The sequence below is a fragment of the Chamaea fasciata genome, unplaced genomic scaffold (assembly GCF_029207755.1).
Source record: "Chamaea fasciata isolate MVZ Bird 193981 ecotype frontalis unplaced genomic scaffold, bChaFas1.0.hap1 SCAF_8, whole genome shotgun sequence".
NCBI classification, from domain to species: Eukaryota; Metazoa; Chordata; class Aves; order Passeriformes; family Sylviidae; genus Chamaea; species Chamaea fasciata.
Window position 1 is genome coordinate 34,230,010 of NW_027094093.1, and position 20,149 is coordinate 34,250,158.

Genomic DNA, 20,149 nt, shown 5'->3' on the forward strand with positions numbered 1-20,149 from the left:
TTTGCCATTCATAACTTTACAGATAGTGACACCTTAAGTTTTAGCTTTCACATTTTTTAGATTCTGTACTGCCTTAGTGTGTGACTCTGAACTTCAAATAAAGTATTGGCAAGTTCTCCTCACAGTGTAGTTAGACAAAACATTCCTTTTCCAGCCCAAGAACCAAGGACACTGTTGCAATTCTAGTCCCAAGAAGTATAAACTACAGCAAATTGAGGAGAGCAATCTGGGAGGATGGGACTTCATAACGTGAAGCTGTAATTGGACAATTAATCCCAATATGTAAATGGACCAAAACTTATAAAAGTGTGAAAACTCATTACCCGTTGTCCATCTTGGGCAGAGCCGTCGCAGGATTCTTGTACTGCCCAAGGTGTATCCTTTGAAGGCCTCTTAAATAAATACCTACTTTATTCCTTTAACCCTATCTAGCCTCTGTTCCAGGTCAGCCTCTTTAGGCATCAATAGAATTAAACAAAACATATGGTACCCATAAAAAGGAACCTATCTGCTGATTGGGGGGGGCTGAGGGAGGAGATCCCTCCCACCCTTTGGAGATTCTCTCCTTGTTCCCTTCTCAGCCTCTACTAGGAACATTCCCAAGGTCTCCCTCATTGCGCATGACCTGACTCAACCCAGAACTGAAACAACCCTACTCACCACAAATGGCATCGCTCTCATCTAAGCCATCTCCACAGTCATCCTCACCATCGCAGGTCCACTGCTTGGAGATGCACTTGTTTGCAGAGCAAGCAAACTGATTCCACGAGCAGGAAGAATCTGGGGATGACACCAGGCCCTGCATTTGTTAGGTTCACAACATCACTGCCTTCCCTGCACTTTCAACCACGGTTTAGGATTTTTTGTCCTGCTCCCTTCTCTCCTCCCCGTTTCCATCAATTAAAACACTTCAACACTGTACAGCCCTAATCTTCTTATTCAGCATATTATCAGTTTGTCCAAGAGTTTGCATTCACCAACACACTTTTAAAAATAAACAGTGAAACATTCCAAAAAACATTCTAATATTGTCAAATATTTTATAAGTGGGGTGAGGATAAACACTTTAAAAAACTGAAGACTGGTTTGCATATTTAATAGATGTTACAGCTACAGTGAACTGCTTTATTTGGGTAGAAGGGCAGAGAGGGCACAGCTCAAATTTTCCAGCACAGCCTTCCTCCTGTTATTCCAGTAATTAACTCCATCTTTTAAAAGATTTCATGTTATTTTCTCTCACAAGAAAAAATTCTATACATTGGAAAGAGAGCTTCTGCATTTCAAAAATCAGACTGCAAAACTGTCCAAAATCAATGCTCTTCTTTTCTGAAAAATTCAGGTCTTCCATTTTTCCCAGGTTTCTTGTTTTAAGAATAACACTTATTTTGTTGCAACTGATTTTGATGGCAGAAAATTTTAATATTAACATTAAAAAGAATTTTAGGTAACGAAATCTGAATTTAAAGGAGAGCATTGTAACAAGTATCTCAAAATGGGAAAGAGCAATCAATGGGGAAAGAAGCATTGACTTAACCCCCTTCCCTTTTGCTCACAAAAATCAGCTAATTCAGTTAACAGTATGCTTCACAAGTATATAATGCCTGGAAAAGTAAACACCAAGTTATGCTTGACAAATGTGGCCAACAGAAAAGATTCTGATTGCCATAGTGCACAGCACTTCCTAATTTCAAAATTATAAGATAAAAATATACAATATAAACTGCAACCCAAATATGGAAGCATGTTGGTGGGAACTGGGTCATGGAGAGAGTAATATTAATTTTTCAGTCATGGTAAGAAGTAAGGGAAAAAAAACCCAAAAAACTGAAAAAAAACTAATTTCAGGCTTTACTTTAATGAGGAATATAAAAATTTGACACTGCTTTCTGGTACAATTTCATTACAAAAATAATCCATTCAGGTAATCCATACAAATTGAAAAGACCAGCTTGCACTAGGAGCAAAACCAACCAGCTTTGTGCCTCAATTAGGTAAAATTTAAGAATGTGAGAAGATCTGAGACAGAAAATACCCTTAACCCAGTTAACAGTTCATGCTGTATTTTATTTACATCTCTTTTGTCATTACTTTAAATAATTTTCTCTGTATGGCCTCTGATGCAAAGCTATGCCTACTTTGAGGTTTTGGTATTTCCTGCTGGGGTCCAGGTACTGATCCAAATTCATTATATCTGTAAATCTCTTCTAATGAGCAGTTGTGAGGAATTAGTGGGATTGTTAAATATTAAAGTAATAGAAAACTCTGTATATATATGTAACCTTAAGAGAGAAAAAAAAATAAAGGGCTTTCATTCTGGCATGAAATAGAATTTAAGGTATTCACAGTATGAAGTATTAGAGTTGAATCTGTAAAAACAGCATTAGAGACTTTTTTATACAATTCCCGAGATATAAATGCCCACTTCTTTGTTTCCAAGGTGCATTAGTGACTAGAGAAATAGAAATAAGACAAAATGCTCACCACAGTGCAATTCATCTACTCCGTCCTCACAGTCTTTCTGCCCATCACAAAGCCAGGTGGTCAGAATACATCTTCCACTAGGACAACCAAAATAATTTTCTTCACATGTGGGTTTGTTTTGAACTGTGATAAAATAAAGAATGTAATGTAAAATGGTCTCTACTAGTATGATTAGGAACCTAATACATTTCTGCTAAATTTCTGAATACTGATGGACAAAGTGTTTATGCCTAAAAAATGGAAAAAAAAATAGTGTTCATCAAAATAAAATAAAAAGTGATGGCTAAGTAGTTTAGGGAGCTGAAATAGTTATTTTTATTTTTTAGAGAAGAATCAGAGCACAGCTTCAAACTAATCAAAAGCCCTAGAGAGGGAAGTAGTTCAGTTTACAGGTTTTGAGGTCAGGCAGGTCAGCACTGCTTGCTGTTTTACACCAGCTAAAGAAATTGCCCTTCTGAACTTTCTGCTGTCATTTACAACATAATCTAATTGTGGCAGTATTTTTGTCACTGGGAGAAGCTACAAATCTCATGCATGCACTGACTAACAGCAGCTACACCAGTGATGCTGAAGCCAGAGATTTAGACTTGGTCAGAAATTAAAAAGTTCTCCCTTGTCTTTTTTAATTTTATTGAGTCAGAATGTAATTTAAAATTTGACTTTTATGAATGCTTAGAAACCAGGTGTGAGGAAAGAAAACATGCCACATGTAGAGTTTCATGTTGCAAGCATAAATATTAGTCTAATAACAGCTTATTTTCAAAATCTTAAGCAAGGTCCTGGGAAAACCCAAGATGAAGTTCCAAGTGCTGGAGACTACTAAAACTCTCTGCCATGGTTTTCATTATTCCCTCAGTGTACTGGATTTGCTTTCAGCCTCCTGTCTTTTAAAAGGAAAGGTAAGGTAAACATTTATGGCTTCTACAGCTGCATGAATGAAAAAAAAAATGAAAAAAAAAGAAAGAAGTGGGACATCAGTGATGATTTGGTAGATATTAAGGATTCCCTAAGCATAGCTACCCTCCATGAGGATTTTGCTGTAATTTTCTGTAAGAACAATGACACTGAACTAAATTGCTAATGGGAATTGCAATATTCATAACAGAAACAACACTCAAAAACTTAATGTGCCAGAGCTGGTCAGTTTTAAATGAAATGGCAAAGGAAATCACATGTAGGTTGAGTGGGAATGGTATTGCTTCCAAGTAAAGGGAGGAATGATCCAGGCAATTAGTCACACATTAAAATGATGGAACATTTTGGCACACTTTTGGAATTCAGAGAGAAGTAATACAAATAAATGGACAATGGAATAAAATGCACATTAGTGTACTTATGCAACATTAGTTTACTGAAACTGTAGCACACTGCTCTCAACATTTTCTTTGGTATGGGAAAAAAAAACTTTCTTTGTCTAAAAATACAGCAAATGATGCTATTTTAAGCTCAATGAAGTGTTATATAGAATAAATTCTACATAATTAAGAGATAATCTGGAGAATGTAGAGATTAGAATGGAAACTCTAACTTAATATGCATCTATTTTATGGGACTGATGGAAGTTCTTAAAGACAGCTTGGCTGACAGTAGTGCCTCTGGATCCTGGTAATATTTTAGTCAATAAATTTGGCACAATGCATTTGATGAGTTCTAATAGAACCTTTGGGTGACACAACAGGATTATCACATAGAAACAGAAAAATATTAAATGAAAAGAATCAGATTATGTCCATTGCTATGCAAAAATTTGATGGCATTGAACAACATAAAATTAGAAGTTTCAATTTTACAAACTAATAAAATTTACTATTTAGTAAATATTTACTTTTATTTAACACTAGTTCTTAGAGGAAAGAGAGTTACTGGCCAACAGGAGGTTAATTTCACTCTAGAATGAATCAAGTATAAAAAAACCCCAGAAATAAAAAATGTTTTCATTTTGTACTTAATATTCTCAAACTCAAACAAGGGGTTCTGGATGAAAATGGAGCAAACACATAAATGCCCTCCTTCATTAGGTAAGAAATTAATATTGTGAATAATTCATTGGTTAACATTAAATATAACCGCAGTCCTGTGTCTGGGGCTCAAGTTGTCAAGATCCCTCTCTCCTGGCTGAAGATCAGAACTTAACAAAAGCAATAACCCTGGATTCTACCCTGGCTGCCTATTCCAAGGACCTCAACCAAATAAAAGAGAAAGTAAACCAACTCAGCAAGAAAAGAAATACCACCCACTAAAGCTGTAGCCAATAAAAGTTCCTGAGTGATTATGCTGATGCTTGATGAGCTTGACATTTTAATGACTCGTGTTTTACTTAAATAAAAATGATAAATGACAGGCCTAACCTGGAGGAAATAGAAAGCTAAACATTACAGTTTGCTTCAGAAAAAGAATCAGCATTTATTTGTGGTAATTTGCATAATCCCAGGAAGCAAAAAGTAAAGGTGAATAAACTGCATTCAGCCTTGTAATAATCCCTATGTTAAATAAACCAGCGTTGACCAAAAGAACATTTTGCAACACAATGAGAAACACTCTGGCCCCCCAAATGGGACTTTTTTCATTTGCTTAAAAGGTAAATTAATGGTTTGTGCTTGTTTTCTTTTTACTTTTTCACAGTTACCTGGGCATTTCAGTTCATCTGTATAATCTCCGCAGTCATTAGATCCATCACAAATCCACTCTGGCAGTATACAGAGGGAAGTCGAATTACAGCTGACAAATCCCGAAGATTTTATCCCAAGTTTATAGAAGTAAGCACAGTTTGTATTATCTGGAAAGAGACAGAAGATTACCACACACGTAAGGCAGACTGAGAACCTCACAGTTTAATTTTCACGTCGGGCTGGAGGAGCCCACGCAGGCGTTGGAATCCCAAGCAGCAACGCCCAGGAATTAACGGCTGCATAACAAGGAATGATCAGGGAGCAGCTGCTGGGAGGGAGCACAAACACAAACTCACTGCAGTTCTTCTCATCCGAGGCATCTGCACAGTCGATGATCTGGTTGCACTGCGCTGATTTCCCGATGCACACCCCATCTGCGCAGCGGAACTCTGCCGAGGAGCACGCTGAGTCTGGAACATATGGTTATAAAGGATGTAAATTTGTGTGCTAAACAAGACTCTTCAGAGGCACATCGTACACATGATGAGGCTTAAGCCTTCTGCCTTTCAGAATGAGGCATTCAGAACACCCTGCACCTTCCAGCAGACGTATGACTTTGAGTTTATTACACCTTAGAAGTTGCTAATTTTCTTATTTATTGTTTTTTCAGCCTAAAAAGTGTCTCTAGGTAATTCAATTCATTTTGAGAAAGTCAGTATTTGAAGAATATTGATTATCTCAAAATGACATAATAAGAGGGAGGAAGAAGCATTTTCAGGATCATCCATGAATCTCTCAGATCTATTTCTTGTAAAACCAGCTTGGGGTTCCTACCTATATGTATTCCCTCTACCTATATTTAAGTAAATGATTAAAAATAATTTGTTGCCTTCAAAAAATGCTTCTTACTACAGGTATTTAGCTTTTTAGTTAGAAATCTTGTGGAATAATATACCCACCAACCTTTCTGAATTGTAACTAAGGATTTGTGTGGTCTCCTTGCTGGCCTTCCATGCACTGCCTGATGCACGGATATAAATATTCATGTTAAAAGACATAAATCAAAAAACAATTCTGATATGAAAAGGAGAACAATTCTAGTAAGCTTTGCAAAGGACACAGACATTGCCAAGCATCTGAGAAGCAGAGAAATTGAGCATTTCCTGCTTCAGAGAAGAAGCACGTGCAGAGGAGAAATCACCCATCTTTCAATCTGTCTGCAGTAAAGTTACTCTCTCATTACTTCACAGAAGAAATAGCACCTGTATTTTATATTTTATACATATAAAACATAAAATATTAGATGTATAATGCATATGTATATTTTATGCTTTATAGCCAAAACCACTCTCCTTCTAGAAGACTGTAGGTGCAAACCAAAATCAGCCTCTACATCAATCCCATCCCATGATTAAATCACACGTTATTTTCCAGCTACTCCTATTTGCATAATGAGTATTTACGAAGCAATATTGTGCAATCACCTTGGAAATAAGGTGCCATTTACCTTTGCAGTCAAATTCATCAGAGTTGTCACCACAGTCATTGGCACCATCACAGACTTTATCGCTGGGAACACAGCGGCGGTTGGAGCACGGTTTGAAGCCCTTCCGACAGCCCCTGTTTTCTGGGAAGTTAAATGCAAGCACATGACTGGATTGCCACCTCTGGAAAACAGTCTCATGCTCAATCCAAACAAACAATCCAGAAAAATATTTTAATTGGTGATGCATTCCAAGCTACAGGAAAAAAAAACCCAAAACTTTGGATATTGTTCATCTATTTCACAGCGTAACTGGGAGCGATAAACGGAAAAAGAACAATTAATGAAAGCATGAGGAGAAAGAATGACCAAAAAAAAAAGAAAAAGGGAGGTCTACTTCCAGGTTTTCATTATCTTGTGGTACAAAATTCCCATGTGCTTTGAATATATTTGTTTTGACACACTTTTTTGAGGGAGAATGTTTGCATGTGGCATCACATAAAATGAAGCATACCAAATTTGGCCTAAACCAAAACAGGAATAAATGGAGGATAAAATAGCAACAAATATTGGCAGAGAGGGTTCTGGATTTCTCAGCACCAACACCAACAGCATTCTGCACAAGAACACTATTAAAGAATGTGTTAATTTTACATATGCGTCTGAAAATTCAGGACTGATTTACTGAAACCCTAATTATTGTGGAAGTCACAATAATAATTTTCACTGCATTAGTTAATCAACAATAATGAGTCCAGCATCCTTTTCTTTATCAGTTTCAGAAAGCAACACCCTGTAGATGACCTATTGCATGAAAGGACCCCAGCTCTTCCTTGTTTCTTTTCAAACGTGTAACAAAATATTTGGTACAGTTGATTTAAATGAGGCAAAGTGTTCACTGTCACACTGCAAATTAATAGAATATTCTTCACAAAATTGTGTGGCAAATCCATGGAAAGACAAATTTTTGGTTCCCAGAACCACAGAATCATGGAATGGGTTTGAAGGGACCTTAAAAACCAACTCCTTCCACCCCCTGCCATGGGCAGGGATACCTTCCACTATCCCAGATTGCTCCAAGTCCATCAAACTTGGCCGTGGACAGAAGTCATAGCTTCTATGGGCAAAAAATCTTGTATTTATAAATCTATTTATAAATTTAATAACTAACATTTTTATATTTTACAGTACTGTACAAAAAGATATCTTCCACCTTTAAAAAAGCAGTTAGCCATGTTTTTCCTTATTTTTCATTTAGAGACAGAAATATGAGAACATTTGAGATGCTTTTTTTTTGAAATGTCAGTTGGTACATGAAATCTGCAAGAAAAAAATGTTTTCAGGTAATTTTTTTCCATGTCATGTCAAGGTTTTCTTAATGTGTGTTGGCATTTTCTTCCTGGACATCTTGGCTGAGCAGTTGGTGTGAATAAGTAGAAAAGTCACAGAGGAAGCAATCTAAGCATGTGTAACACCAGAATTACAACAGGGAGGTGAAAGATCTGGAAATACCCACCACAGTAGAAAAGTTTCTCATCAGACTTGTCCTTACAGTGAACAATGCCATCGCAAGTCAGCTGATAATCAATGCATTCACCGTTCCCACATTCAAACTCTGAATAGATGTTGCAAGTAGAATTTTTACCTAAAAATAAACCATATTAACACGTAATTTTTAAAAGCTTTTACAACTAGTGAAAATGAGAAATAATGCTGGCTGCATTTCAAATATGACCTACATGAATTTTGAAAACTTGAGTACAAAACAGTATAACACACCATGGCATCAGAATTTAAAAACTTCTACAAAGAGAACCTGAAAAAGAAAATACATTGACAAATATCCATGAAGGAACATGTAGTGAAACAACTCACAGGCACTCATTCTGATAAGAACTTTGGAACTACTGTACCCAGCTTCCTTCTACTCATCTGTGCCTTCCCAACCTCCAGCCTGAATGGTACAGCCTAAACCCCAATGCCGAAAACCTGCTGATTCCATTATACTTATTTCTTTTATTCACCAAAACCCTCCCCTTCTCATCTAGTGGATTTTTATCCATTATTTTAGAAGAAGACCAGTTGAACATTTAAAATTTTTACTCTTCTACCTAAAATAAAACACATCAGAAATTGGATGCAACAATTTGGTCATGAACTTCAGGATGGGTCATACAACTGCTTTTGTGAACATGGTTCTAACCAAAATATCAAAGTGGAGGGAAAAGAGGAGCATTTAGGACAACTCAAGAAGAAGAACAATGGGGAAATGATACCTTTCTTGTTTCCATTATAATCACTTCAGCACAAATTCAGGAAGAAGCAATGTCTGCTATATGCAATAGCCAAGCCAAATTGAAATGGTATAAATTGAAAGCATTTCCTGATTCGATTCAAACATGAAGAAAAAGTGCTGAAAATATAGATTCTGAACAAGGTGAGATGTGGTCTGCAATATGATTTGTTTAGTCCTCTACATTTGAATTCTAATATTTTTGTCTCTTTTCCCTCCATTTTCTAGCATTTTAAGAACTTAGATCTTATGGAGAGTAATTCTCAATTACATTTGTAGTTCATCTAGTTCAGCACCTTCAACTGCAATCTTTAGAAAAAAATGAAAAGAATAAAAGTATATATAGTACAATCTTCCCTCAGTTCAAGTCTAACTGGACATCCTTCTAGAGACTGCTTGAAACTCCATCTTGCAGAAACAAAGCATTTTAATGCCTTTCAAACGGTTTCTTTGATGACAAGCAAGTAGTCAGAGTAGTCATTACCCGTATCATCATCTCTCCCTCTTTGAATTTCACTGAAGCTTTGTCTCAAGACTCTTGACTGGCAGTAAGTTACACAGCCTAATTACACTGTGAAAGGACACTTAACTCCTTTTCTCAGCTGGAATTGCTAACTTTCAATTTTACTGAGTATCACTTTCAATTCTGTTATGAAGAAAGAAACTTTTGATCTCAAAGCTAAACTGCAGTCTGTCTTGTTTCCATCCTTTCTGTGCTACTCTACCCCATTATGTAATGTCTTCTCTTGTTTCCTGATAGCTCAGATCAACATTTCCTGCAAACATTCTACAGAATAATTTAGAAGATTAAATCTTATTTCACATCCTAGATGACAATTTAAACATGGTTTAACCTAAGAGCAATTTTAAGAGTTGTGATGCGTCTGAAAAATATGAATGCCATATAATTATTATAAAATAAATGGGCATGTGAATTCAACTGCTCAACCTCTCTCACTTCCACTGCCAATCACTGGTTTGACAACAAAGAGAAATGGGTGAGAAAGTGCTTTAATTAAGATTCAGCTTCAGAAACTTATCCCACATTACCCTAGGGAAGGATACATACAGATATTTCTATCTATCGCAGTAGTAATTGTTGCAAATATGTAAAAATCCTATTAATAAAAACCAGTATCCCACTACAATAATATGAGTTTAAGGAGAGGGTCAACACTTTTTAAGTCTCCAAAAGACTTACAAGACCAAAGAGTTAAATCCTGGTTTGTGCTGAATTGCCAGATCAATTTTTACAGTAGATAGAAGAAATAAAATTAATGGCCTGGGCCAACTGTCTTATGAAAGCCAAGTGCCTCAGAGCCCAGAGAAGCATCGTGTCAGCCACCATTACTTACTCACACATCTGTTATCATCTATCAGGACTCTGTCCCCTCTGCACGAGCAGTTCACTCGTCCATCAGGCGTCAGAAGGCACAAATCATGGCAGCCTCCATTCATTTGTGCACAGGGAGATAGCTCACCTGGATGACAAATGACAAGAGATGAACTCCATTTTATTAAATTTGCTTCAATGGCCAATGTCTTTGAGAGAGCAAAGATCACCATATCACAGATTCACGGGCAATTGATTCGGGTGTTATCAGTCGGATGAAAATGTCAGCATCCCTCAGATGCTGGCATGCTAAAGATAAACAAACACCTCGAAAATAACAATTTTAAAAACCTACAACATTCAAAACTGCTGAAATTTGACAGGCAAGTATTTAACTGCTATCCACTGAGCTCAACACCAACAGCAGAAAATTCTGAAATACGCTCATCTACTTGGCAAAAGGATTTACCCCATCTTTCCTTAACAAAAGAGTTTACGAAATGCCATATAAATTTTAACTGGGCTAAAACTAAGTAAAATCCCTGAAATGAGAGATGTCATGGAGAAAACTGCTTTGGCAGCTTACAGCTGTTGGTGTCGTTGGCAACAGCGATGATTCCCATGGGCTGGTGCGGGATGTCGGAGCGGAGGACCTTGGTGTCCCCTCCCGTGTATTTGCTGGAACGCAGGATGGCTCTCCTCACTCCATCTGACCAGAAGATGTACTCATCGTACACAGCCAGGCTGAGGAAAGTGCCTGGGCCAGACTTGACAATGACCTAAAATGCAAAAGTGCAGAGGAGAAAGAGGGGAGGAAAGTGCTGTCACTGAACGGGAAGATTTTAAAACTGCGACTCCCACCACTTTTAGACAAAAACACTTAATACTTTTATACCTGCAGTACCTGGGGAAATGAGATAACAGCACTTAAAATGTGTTAAAAGGATGCCACAGGCATGCAAATTTCAGAAAACCAGGCATCTGTGCCTTAATTAAAAAAATCACATTTTATCTAAATGTGCCTGTAAAAATACCTACTCAACACTTTACCTGCTTAATAGCTCCAACAGAAAAGAGAAGAGGTTCTTTCAGCATGGCTGAAAGTGCAAAAATGTAGTCTTTAGGAACAAAAGTGAACTGAAGTACTTTAGAACTGAAGAGTGCTCACCATATCTTCACATTAGAAATTTGAACCCCAGACAATAAATGTTTCATGTTTCCCAATTCAGAAAAAAACAACCAAACTCACCAAAGTAATAATTAATTTAAAACCTAGAAGGAAAAAATGAACTGAAGGTCACTATATAGTAAGGTTTGAAAGAAAATTCTAGAAAAGCAATGAATTTGATCTCAATCCAAATAACAACTTCTGTAAAATATTGGCATATGTTCTTTCTTTCCACGTATGAGAATTAAAAACTTCGCATGGACAGTTTCCCCTCTGAAGAATTTTTATCAGTTTTTTAGTTAAAAGTTTAATTTTGGCTGAAGAGAACTACTGGAAGGGGGTTAATATATCTCCATGGACATAGATAATACTTTTACTATTTTTATTGAATCGAATTCTAGGTTTCTCAGGGAAAAAATAGTAAGTTATGAGTATTTATAAAGAGGGAACAGTTCTCACCCCAGGTATGAACAATAATAATAATAATAAAAAAATTCCTGTGTCTGTGTGCTACTTATCATAGGGAAATTGGGATAAAATGAGCAAAATAATATCCTTTAACATATCTACTTAGATCAGCAAGGTTTTCCATCTGCTTTGTGTGCTTTATCCCCTTTCCCAGAGGGAGTTTTGTAACAACAATGAGATTTCATGGAAACCTCCATGGACCAGCACATCTGATGGACCTGAGCCCTTTGTGCTTGCAAGGGGATGATGTGTGACAGCTCTTTAAAAAAGGCCGGGGTGAGAACAGAGTAGTAATAGTCAAACCCATATTTAATTATTAAATATTTCATTGTGGGTGTGTAGGAAGTCTTTCTCTCCATATAACGAATGCACCTAATATACAGGACATCCCAGTTTCATTTTGTGAAACAAAAGCCCCCAGTTTTCACACTACAGCTATGTCTTGGAGACCAAGAAGGTGCCCTAGTCCTGCAGAACTCCATACCAAGGGATGCTCCAGGTTTGTTCCCACCTGTGCCAGTTCAGGGTATCTCAACAACCTGCTAACATAAATAATTCTAGTCCTGTGCACAGGAGCATTCCTGTCCATGTTTAAATTCACTTATACAGACAGAATGTCAAAATTACTTACATTAATCAGATAATTATAACAAATTCTGCTTCACTATGCACATCATGTATTTCTGCATATTTTAAAAAGGGTTGGACAGCAAATCATTTTTTCCAGGAAAGATTTTTTCCCAGTGATAAATATCCCAAGAGGACAACTTTTCTCTAACTAACATTTTTCCAGAACTAAAAGTATTAAAAGATAAATGAGAATATATTAATGGCAAAAGATTTCTTCTCTAATTGTGCACATTTCCAGTAAGACACTTCCCATAATATAGTCTTAAAAGCTTGCACTATTCATATTCAGACATTTCAGGGGGGGGAAAAAAATATCATGTATGTTTCTGAAAGATCTTTATGAAATCTGGCCATGCAGATTTTGCAGTCCCATATTCTTCTCTGTGAGAGTGTGAAACTGTCTCAGTTGGAAAGATTTTATTGTCACAACCAAGGCCAAAGCACTGCACAGCTTTCTGTGTCGGAGAACACTGTCCTAATTCATCTCAGATTGTAACAATAGAATGTAAATTCACTACAGAACTGATCATCACTGCTCAGCCTTGGGAGAGCTGAGATCCAAATACAATGTCACAAAACCAAATGTTTCTTCACTATTGCTCATTGTATTTCACTTCCTGGAGTCTCTGCATTATGCCACAGCCCTACCCAAGGACACTGCTTTTATTCAAGCAACCAAAATAAAGACTTGGAGTTTCTATCAGCTTTTGGCCACCTTTACAGCCCTTTGAAATTACAATTTAAATAACTCTGAAAGTTGTGACAATTTTTTATTTCTATTTTTTTAACTCTAAATTTATATTAAAACTTACAATAACCCAAGTAAAATTTTAAAACTTTAAGGAATCATGAAAAGACATCCCTACCATTCCCCCCAGCTGAAAGAGCGGAAATCAAACACACCCAAGAGCACATCCCATGTTTTAATACTAGATGATACCAAAGTTCAGCTACAGAATATATTTCAAGCTCTAAGTAACAGAGGAAATTTTTTCTCTGGTTCCTGTAAAGAGATGAGGAGACTGGGGGGCTGGAGGATGTCAGAAGTTGAGAAACAATTTATTTTTAATTGTGATCCTTTCTTATTTGAATTCTGCTTTTTAAGTTCTCCATAAAGCTTTTGGTTTATCATTTGACAGCTCTAATTCAAGATCTGTGTAGCATTTTCTCTAGAAAAAGATGACTGAAAAAGCAAAGGAGCCAGCCAAGGAGACATGTCAGGCAGAGAAAAATTTCAGACAGAATACTGTAATTTTGATCATTTATATAAAACCCTTATTAGATTGTCATTAAGAACTAGACTCAATGACTCTTATCATGACAACAAAAAACTTTTACAGAAATACTAGGATTTTTTTAAAAGAATAGTGCATAAAGTTAACGCACCAGCTTATGATGTATCAAAATATTATTTATTTTTTGTAAGTATTTTAACCCTAATGAATGGATTATTATTAACACTTCTCTTTCAAAAAGCTTAATAAATGGGCAGCAATATCTAATAAAGCTTTTAAATGTTTTTCAAGGGCTCTTTGCTGTTCTAAAGATTCACAAACCTACTTAGTCCTCTAAAGCAGTATACAACTGTGTGCATAAAACTACACCTAAAAAGGTTAAAAATACTGACTATTTAAAGTTGATTGCATAATAAAATCATTATACAACCATAAGGTGATACCAGCAATTAAAAAATAAATAACATTTTAGATGAATAAAGAAACTGACAGAACCCCACATTAGTAATTTATTTTATTCTTTAAAATGAAAGACCTAAAATAGTATCCCATATTTATTTAGTTATGAATACTGATTTTAAAACATTATAGAAGAAGAACCTATGGAAAAAATTATATGAGAAAGAAATACAGGGAAACCTGTTGCACAAATAGGGGGAAAATAAATAATTTAAGGGATAACTTTTCCGTATTTGTTTATCAAAAAAAGTACATTTAGATTAAACTCCTGATTGTGTTTGTTGTGATGCTCTTTATTGATGGGTTTGAACAGAGATTGTTTTCAACACAGCTGTATGAATAGATTCTCTTTCTATATTTTGTCTTTCAAGATTACCTTCTAAATAACTTGAATTATAGAAAAGGATGCCATGGACATACTAAAAGACCACTCTTGCCAAGAATAGCAAGATCAAGTTTCCATGGAATTTTCCAAGCACAGTGTAACAAAATCAGAAGTGATTCCTCTTCAGCAATTCAGTTTTGTTTCTCCATGGTAGAAATGGAGTCCAAGACACTGAAAGCCAAACTTCAGTGCTGAATTTGCAGAGTTTCAGCTGCTACTCAGTTTGCAGTTCAGCTGAATGATGGATTAGGCAAATGCTTGTAAAGGCCTGGACTTTTCAGTGCCATGGAAATGGAAAATACACAGCTCTGTTTTATTTTTATCTACCACTATTATATTAACCTTTGAAATTGTAAGCTTATTAATCCCACAATAATTATTTTCAACTTCAGAAATGACAATGACAACTCCATCTAATGTTAGATTCACTTCAATCTCCTAGAATTTTGTTGGATCTTGAGGTATTATGAATAATCTTGTTCTCTAGAGCCTTTGAGATTAGCTTTATCTGTTCATTAATTCCTTCTTGAAGGTAATTTCTACCAGGCTGCCAACACTGGACATCAAGATATTTCAGAAAACTGTCCCAAACTAAAAATGTTGAATCTGTCTCAACCAATCCCTGCCTCACAGGGATTAGAGGATTTTACTGCCTCTGGCTAGGGAATAACTTTCATTAGGTTCAAGTTTAACATTTCTTTACAGAGCTACTGAGATAAAGCAACTCATCAATTTCAATGGAGTGAACTCCTTAGAAAAACAATGAATTACGCAGGGGGTGGGGATTTCACTCTTTCTATTGGTTCCGGGCTTCAGATAAATGTTTACAGGAAATGTGGACATTTGAAAAGTTGAGAGACTAAAATTATTTTTTAATATATATTTGCAAGGGAAAAAATACAAAACAAAACCAAACAAACAAGGATTGAACATTCCTGCTCCAACTACTGTTTTTATATTGCTGGACAGAGAAAATCTAAAAAATCCACAGCTTCACTTCTAGTGCCATTAATTGCCAAGAATATCTACACTGTTCCAGCTGCTTTTCAAACACTGAAAAAAGAATTGATTAAAAAGCCCAGAACTAAACTCTTGTTCCCCTAACTATCATAAAAGAGGAAAATAGGAGAAGTAAACCATGGTGAACTTCAATGTCTTGGTGGCAAATAGTGAATATTGTGCTAACCACATCATTTTTTTACTGGCCTTTCTTTTTCTCTACTATTATTGTTTCCAGTGCCATTTAGAAAAATTGCAGAGAAAGTATAGAAACTGACAAACTAATTTCTCTATGAAAGTAGGCCCTATTTTATTTTTTTCTCAGACCAGCAATCAAAGCTAATTGAAATAACTGCCTTCTAGTTAACATTATTTTCCTTGGGGTTTGATTTCATATCTGAATATTTATTCGTTCATAGAGAATACACCAATGAGACTGTTCACAGAATCACATTCAGGACTTGCATAATTTTTAACTGCTAATACTCAGATCTTGGTGAGAACCTCTTCTAATAATTTTTAGCACATTCTTTTTTTAATGGAGTTAGACATTCTACATTTCAAATTGCTCATATTTTACACAATTTCTCTCTGTTCCAGCTGCCTTGGATCAATTTATCCTGTCTTAGTGAGTTATTTGGTCACTTCTCAAGGTAACATTGATGTCATCATGAATACCTTCCCAGAACTGACCAAAATTATTCTGCTGCCCTCAATGACATTTGTATTTCAAATAAATATAACACACATAAAAAGTGAATTTTAGAGGTCATTCATAAACTCAAGTTTTTAATAAATGCACAGCCAAACCTAAAGCTTGCACTTGCTGTAGACTGAAGAAGATATCTGATAAAATCTAATTCAATAAAACAGAAGTTGAACATCAATTGTGGAACTTCATTAATTACCTTAATACAGAAATTCAACAGAATAAAAACAAACATCCTCGAAACTGAAAGTTACAGTTACTGGCAGGCTGCAATTACATGAAGGTTATAATTACCAGAAACACTTCTAAACCTTTATTGATTTTAACAATCCCACCTATATGCCTACAAAATTATAACTGAGACCAAAACATTCCAGCCTGGATGTTAAAAAATAACTGTTTACAGGAAGTTAACAATATTTCTAGTTTTTCACATGTGAAATATTACAAAGTACTTAACACTGAAGAAGAAAAAGAAAAATAAAACAAGGTAGCTCATGATTTATAAGAAAAGTCCAAAACTTTAAATCAGCTTTATTTGCTGCTGGCTCAGTGTCTGTGTTCATAAAGAAAAATGCTGTAATTAAAGCATTAAGCAGCTAAGAATAGTTGTGGCCACAATATTAAATCCAAGTAAGGGCAGGAGAAAAAAATGGAAGAAAATAGGAAAAACTAATGGAAAAAAAATTTTGCCGCTTCTGTTTTTTAAACCAGAAGGTCTGACAGAACTGAACAAAAAATGTTAAAAAACAAACTCCTCCCCCCCCCCAATAATATCCTCTAAGCAATAAAAATGAACAATAACAACAAAAAAATCTTTCAAACTTGAAAGAGTATTCCTGAAACCAAATACCAGTATTAAAATATCAGCTCAACACAAAAATCAATAAACCCTTACAATCCACTTTAAAGAGTCAGTTCAATATTGCTAAATGATTTTCTACTAATTCATTGTACTAGACTATTGTGGTGAGCAGAATGAAGAAAGAAGCTGCTATCTGGAAGAAAATTCATTACATTACCATTAGCCTTTCATGTTCTACTATCCAATTTCTACCCTTGTTAACCTAACTGAAACCAGAGAGCAATGAAGCAGAGACACTGGAGGAAAGGGTAATCTGTTTAAACTATTTTTGACAGGTGGTTGATGGCTGAAACACCCCAATGAATCTGAGATCACCAGAACAGAGGAGCAATCATTACCTGCACTGATGTCACAGAAATCAGGGATCTCATCCAGCTGGACAGCAAATGAACAAAATAAAAAAAAAACAACTGCCCTGGAAATGTTATTTTTCACTAGGTCAATAATACAGTTAACAGGCTGGATGCTGGCATTCCTTGTATTAGTAAAAATGCATCTACAGCGTGATCAGCCACTTTGCTGAAGTGCTGCTCGAGGCCAAGCAGCCTGCTGGGCTTTTCCTTCTGCCGTGACAATCCTCATCTGAGTAATGCAGGAAGAGTGAGAACCCAGATCTCTACTTTTGACAACAGAATCAGCTGATTATCCTACAGCAGGTATTGGTGTAACACACTAGAACTCCCCAAAACCCTTCAGAAGAGCTTGCTGGACTCAGATCATTGTATTCAGGAGTTTTTTTGTTTACTGCAATGGAGAAGAAGAGGTCAGAAAGCCAAACCAAGGGGCAAGGTACTCAGAAAAATTGGAAGTTTCAACTTTCAATTGCTGAGAAAACTGAATGATCCTTTTCTTCTTCCTACTGCAAGGTGAAAGCCAAAGACCTGATTAAAAAAGGAGTATTTTAGTAATGGATTCTGTAAGTAAGTGGCACCATGTCCTACTTCATGTCTGTGATGCCTACTTTGCAATACCTTATGCAAAGATGAAGTTAAACTATTTAATCACTACCTACTAATTACCTTGTATTTAACTAATTACCTTGTACTTCTCTTTTGTGTTAATAAGTATATAGTCAGAGACTGAAAACTTCAGAATCCATTTGGTTGGTTTGCCAGGTTTCTGATACAGTTACTGCATCTGAAAGCATTGGTGAGCTGTGGTTAATTTTTATAAAAGGAAAACCAAAGGAAAAAGCACATGGCTATCCATGCTGACTGTACTTCAGCTCTGCTCTTACAATATTGACTCTCCTATTTTATTCTGAAAAAAATTTGGCTAAAAATAGTGTGGAGAACTTCTGGATAAGATTCCAAAAAAACCATATAATTTTCATTTAAGAGGAAAAAAATATTTCAAAGCTCATATATTGCATATGAAGCACTTTTTAAGAGTTAATAGATATCAAAGTGAGACGATGTGCAGATGATGTGATCTCTTGTAAAGCTGGGAATTGAATACAAGCCAAAACATGCCCTTAATTCATTATATCCTGAATTTTGGGAGGTACAACATCCCTGGAATGAAGATTTCATGAAATATTAGAGATGTAGTGCTAAAGATGTAACAAAACCAGAAGCACAGATCAACTGCCTTCAGCACATTCCTAGTAAAAGATCTGCTTGAGCTGAAACTGAAAAAGTGTTCAAGGAGAGCAGTTCAATATCTGAAAATGCATAGTTAGAAAATATTAGAAATAAGATAGTTGAGTAAAACTCTAGCATTGCACAAAAGAAATTCTGAGCAAAATGAGCATTTTTGTATTTCAATAGAGTTAAAGCCTAATATACAACTAATACTAGGAGAAAATTCGGCAATTATTAATCTTTCTGTAATAATTTCATTTTGAAGATGCTATTAAATGCAAAAAAAGAATACAGTGAATATGTGCAGGATTTTTGTTATACTTACATATCTTTGCGATCCATCGTATTCACACCTCTCAATTTTTCCCAAGCTGCCATCTGAAAAGTAAAGTTTCTCTGCCCTGTGATCAATGGTGAGTCCATTTGGTGTCAGAATATCAGTGCTAATGATAACCTGGGCATTTTTGCCTGACAGGGTGGATCTCATGATGCTTGGGAGCTGCTCATTCCAGTTAGTCCAAAACATTAAGCTGTATTAAAATCAAAAAACCAAACAAAACCATAAGATACATTTTATAATTTAATTCTCTATGAAATGAGCAACAGAGAAAGAAAACCAACAAATTTCTTCATAAAAAATTCTGAATGGCATCTATAAATAATTGTGATAATCAATGGTGAATAAGAAAATGTAACAGCCCATAAATAAATTATGTAAATAATTTTTAGCAATTTCCTAGTTTGTTAATTTGTATAGGAGTACAATTTTTTTTCTCTTACAGATCTGTTCAATCTTGATCTTGTCTCTGTAGTAATTTACCATTAGAGAGAGATACAAACTGTGTAATGATATAAACTTAATTCAACTAATGTGTGCATTAGTAATATTTAACAGTGAAATTAATCTGCAGCTTCTCCCATATTACAGCAGTGACAGAACTCTCTGTGCACCCAAGGACTGGTGAGAAGAGGGTTGATAATGGGGTGAAAAGGATCTGAATGTGCTTTACAGGAGGCCCAGTCAGAACCTTGTTGCAGTTCACCAGACAGAAAACTTTGTGGACTGGGCTGCCAATGGAATTCTAATTCACAGACTGACAGAGCCTGCCCCTCCTCTCACTGCAATCTCCGTCAGACCTTAGGGGGTTTATTGATGATACCTTGCTAATTGTGTTTTACAGTGCAGCATAAACTCTTGATTTGCATTAACAGGACATAAAGTCAGATATGTAAATATGCTCCACTACTCATGAAGCTTTTTACATTCAGCCACCACCAATTAAAAATAGAATTTAATATGGCAGAAATGTTCCCCAACTCCCCCAAAAGACATGAAGCAGAAAAAGCAGGTTACCTTTCTCCTAGAATTAAGAGAAAATTAAAGTACCTCAAACATGTAAGACACTGAAATAAAATAAAAATCCTCTCACTAATACAGTATTTTTAAAA

The 20,149-nt window shown here is 35.7% G+C and overlaps 1 protein-coding gene across 1 annotated transcript in view; it reads right to left on the reverse strand.

Moving 5' to 3' along the window:
- The window catches only part of LRP1B (LDL receptor related protein 1B), a 474,351-nt gene that overhangs the window by 113,197 nt on the left and 341,005 nt on the right, over positions 1 to 20,149 (reverse strand). Inside the window, exons 42-50 of the mRNA XM_066190543.1 lie at positions 19,026 to 19,230; positions 10,786 to 10,978; positions 10,222 to 10,347; positions 8,090 to 8,218; positions 6,598 to 6,717; positions 5,447 to 5,560; positions 5,108 to 5,257; positions 2,482 to 2,604; positions 661 to 780 (exon numbers count right to left, since the gene is read on the reverse strand). Coding sequence (XP_066046640.1) covers positions 661 to 780; positions 2,482 to 2,604; positions 5,108 to 5,257; positions 5,447 to 5,560; positions 6,598 to 6,717; positions 8,090 to 8,218; positions 10,222 to 10,347; positions 10,786 to 10,978; positions 19,026 to 19,230 — 1,280 coding nt within the window. The remainder of the gene's footprint in view (positions 1 to 660; positions 781 to 2,481; positions 2,605 to 5,107; positions 5,258 to 5,446; positions 5,561 to 6,597; positions 6,718 to 8,089; positions 8,219 to 10,221; positions 10,348 to 10,785; positions 10,979 to 19,025; positions 19,231 to 20,149) is intronic.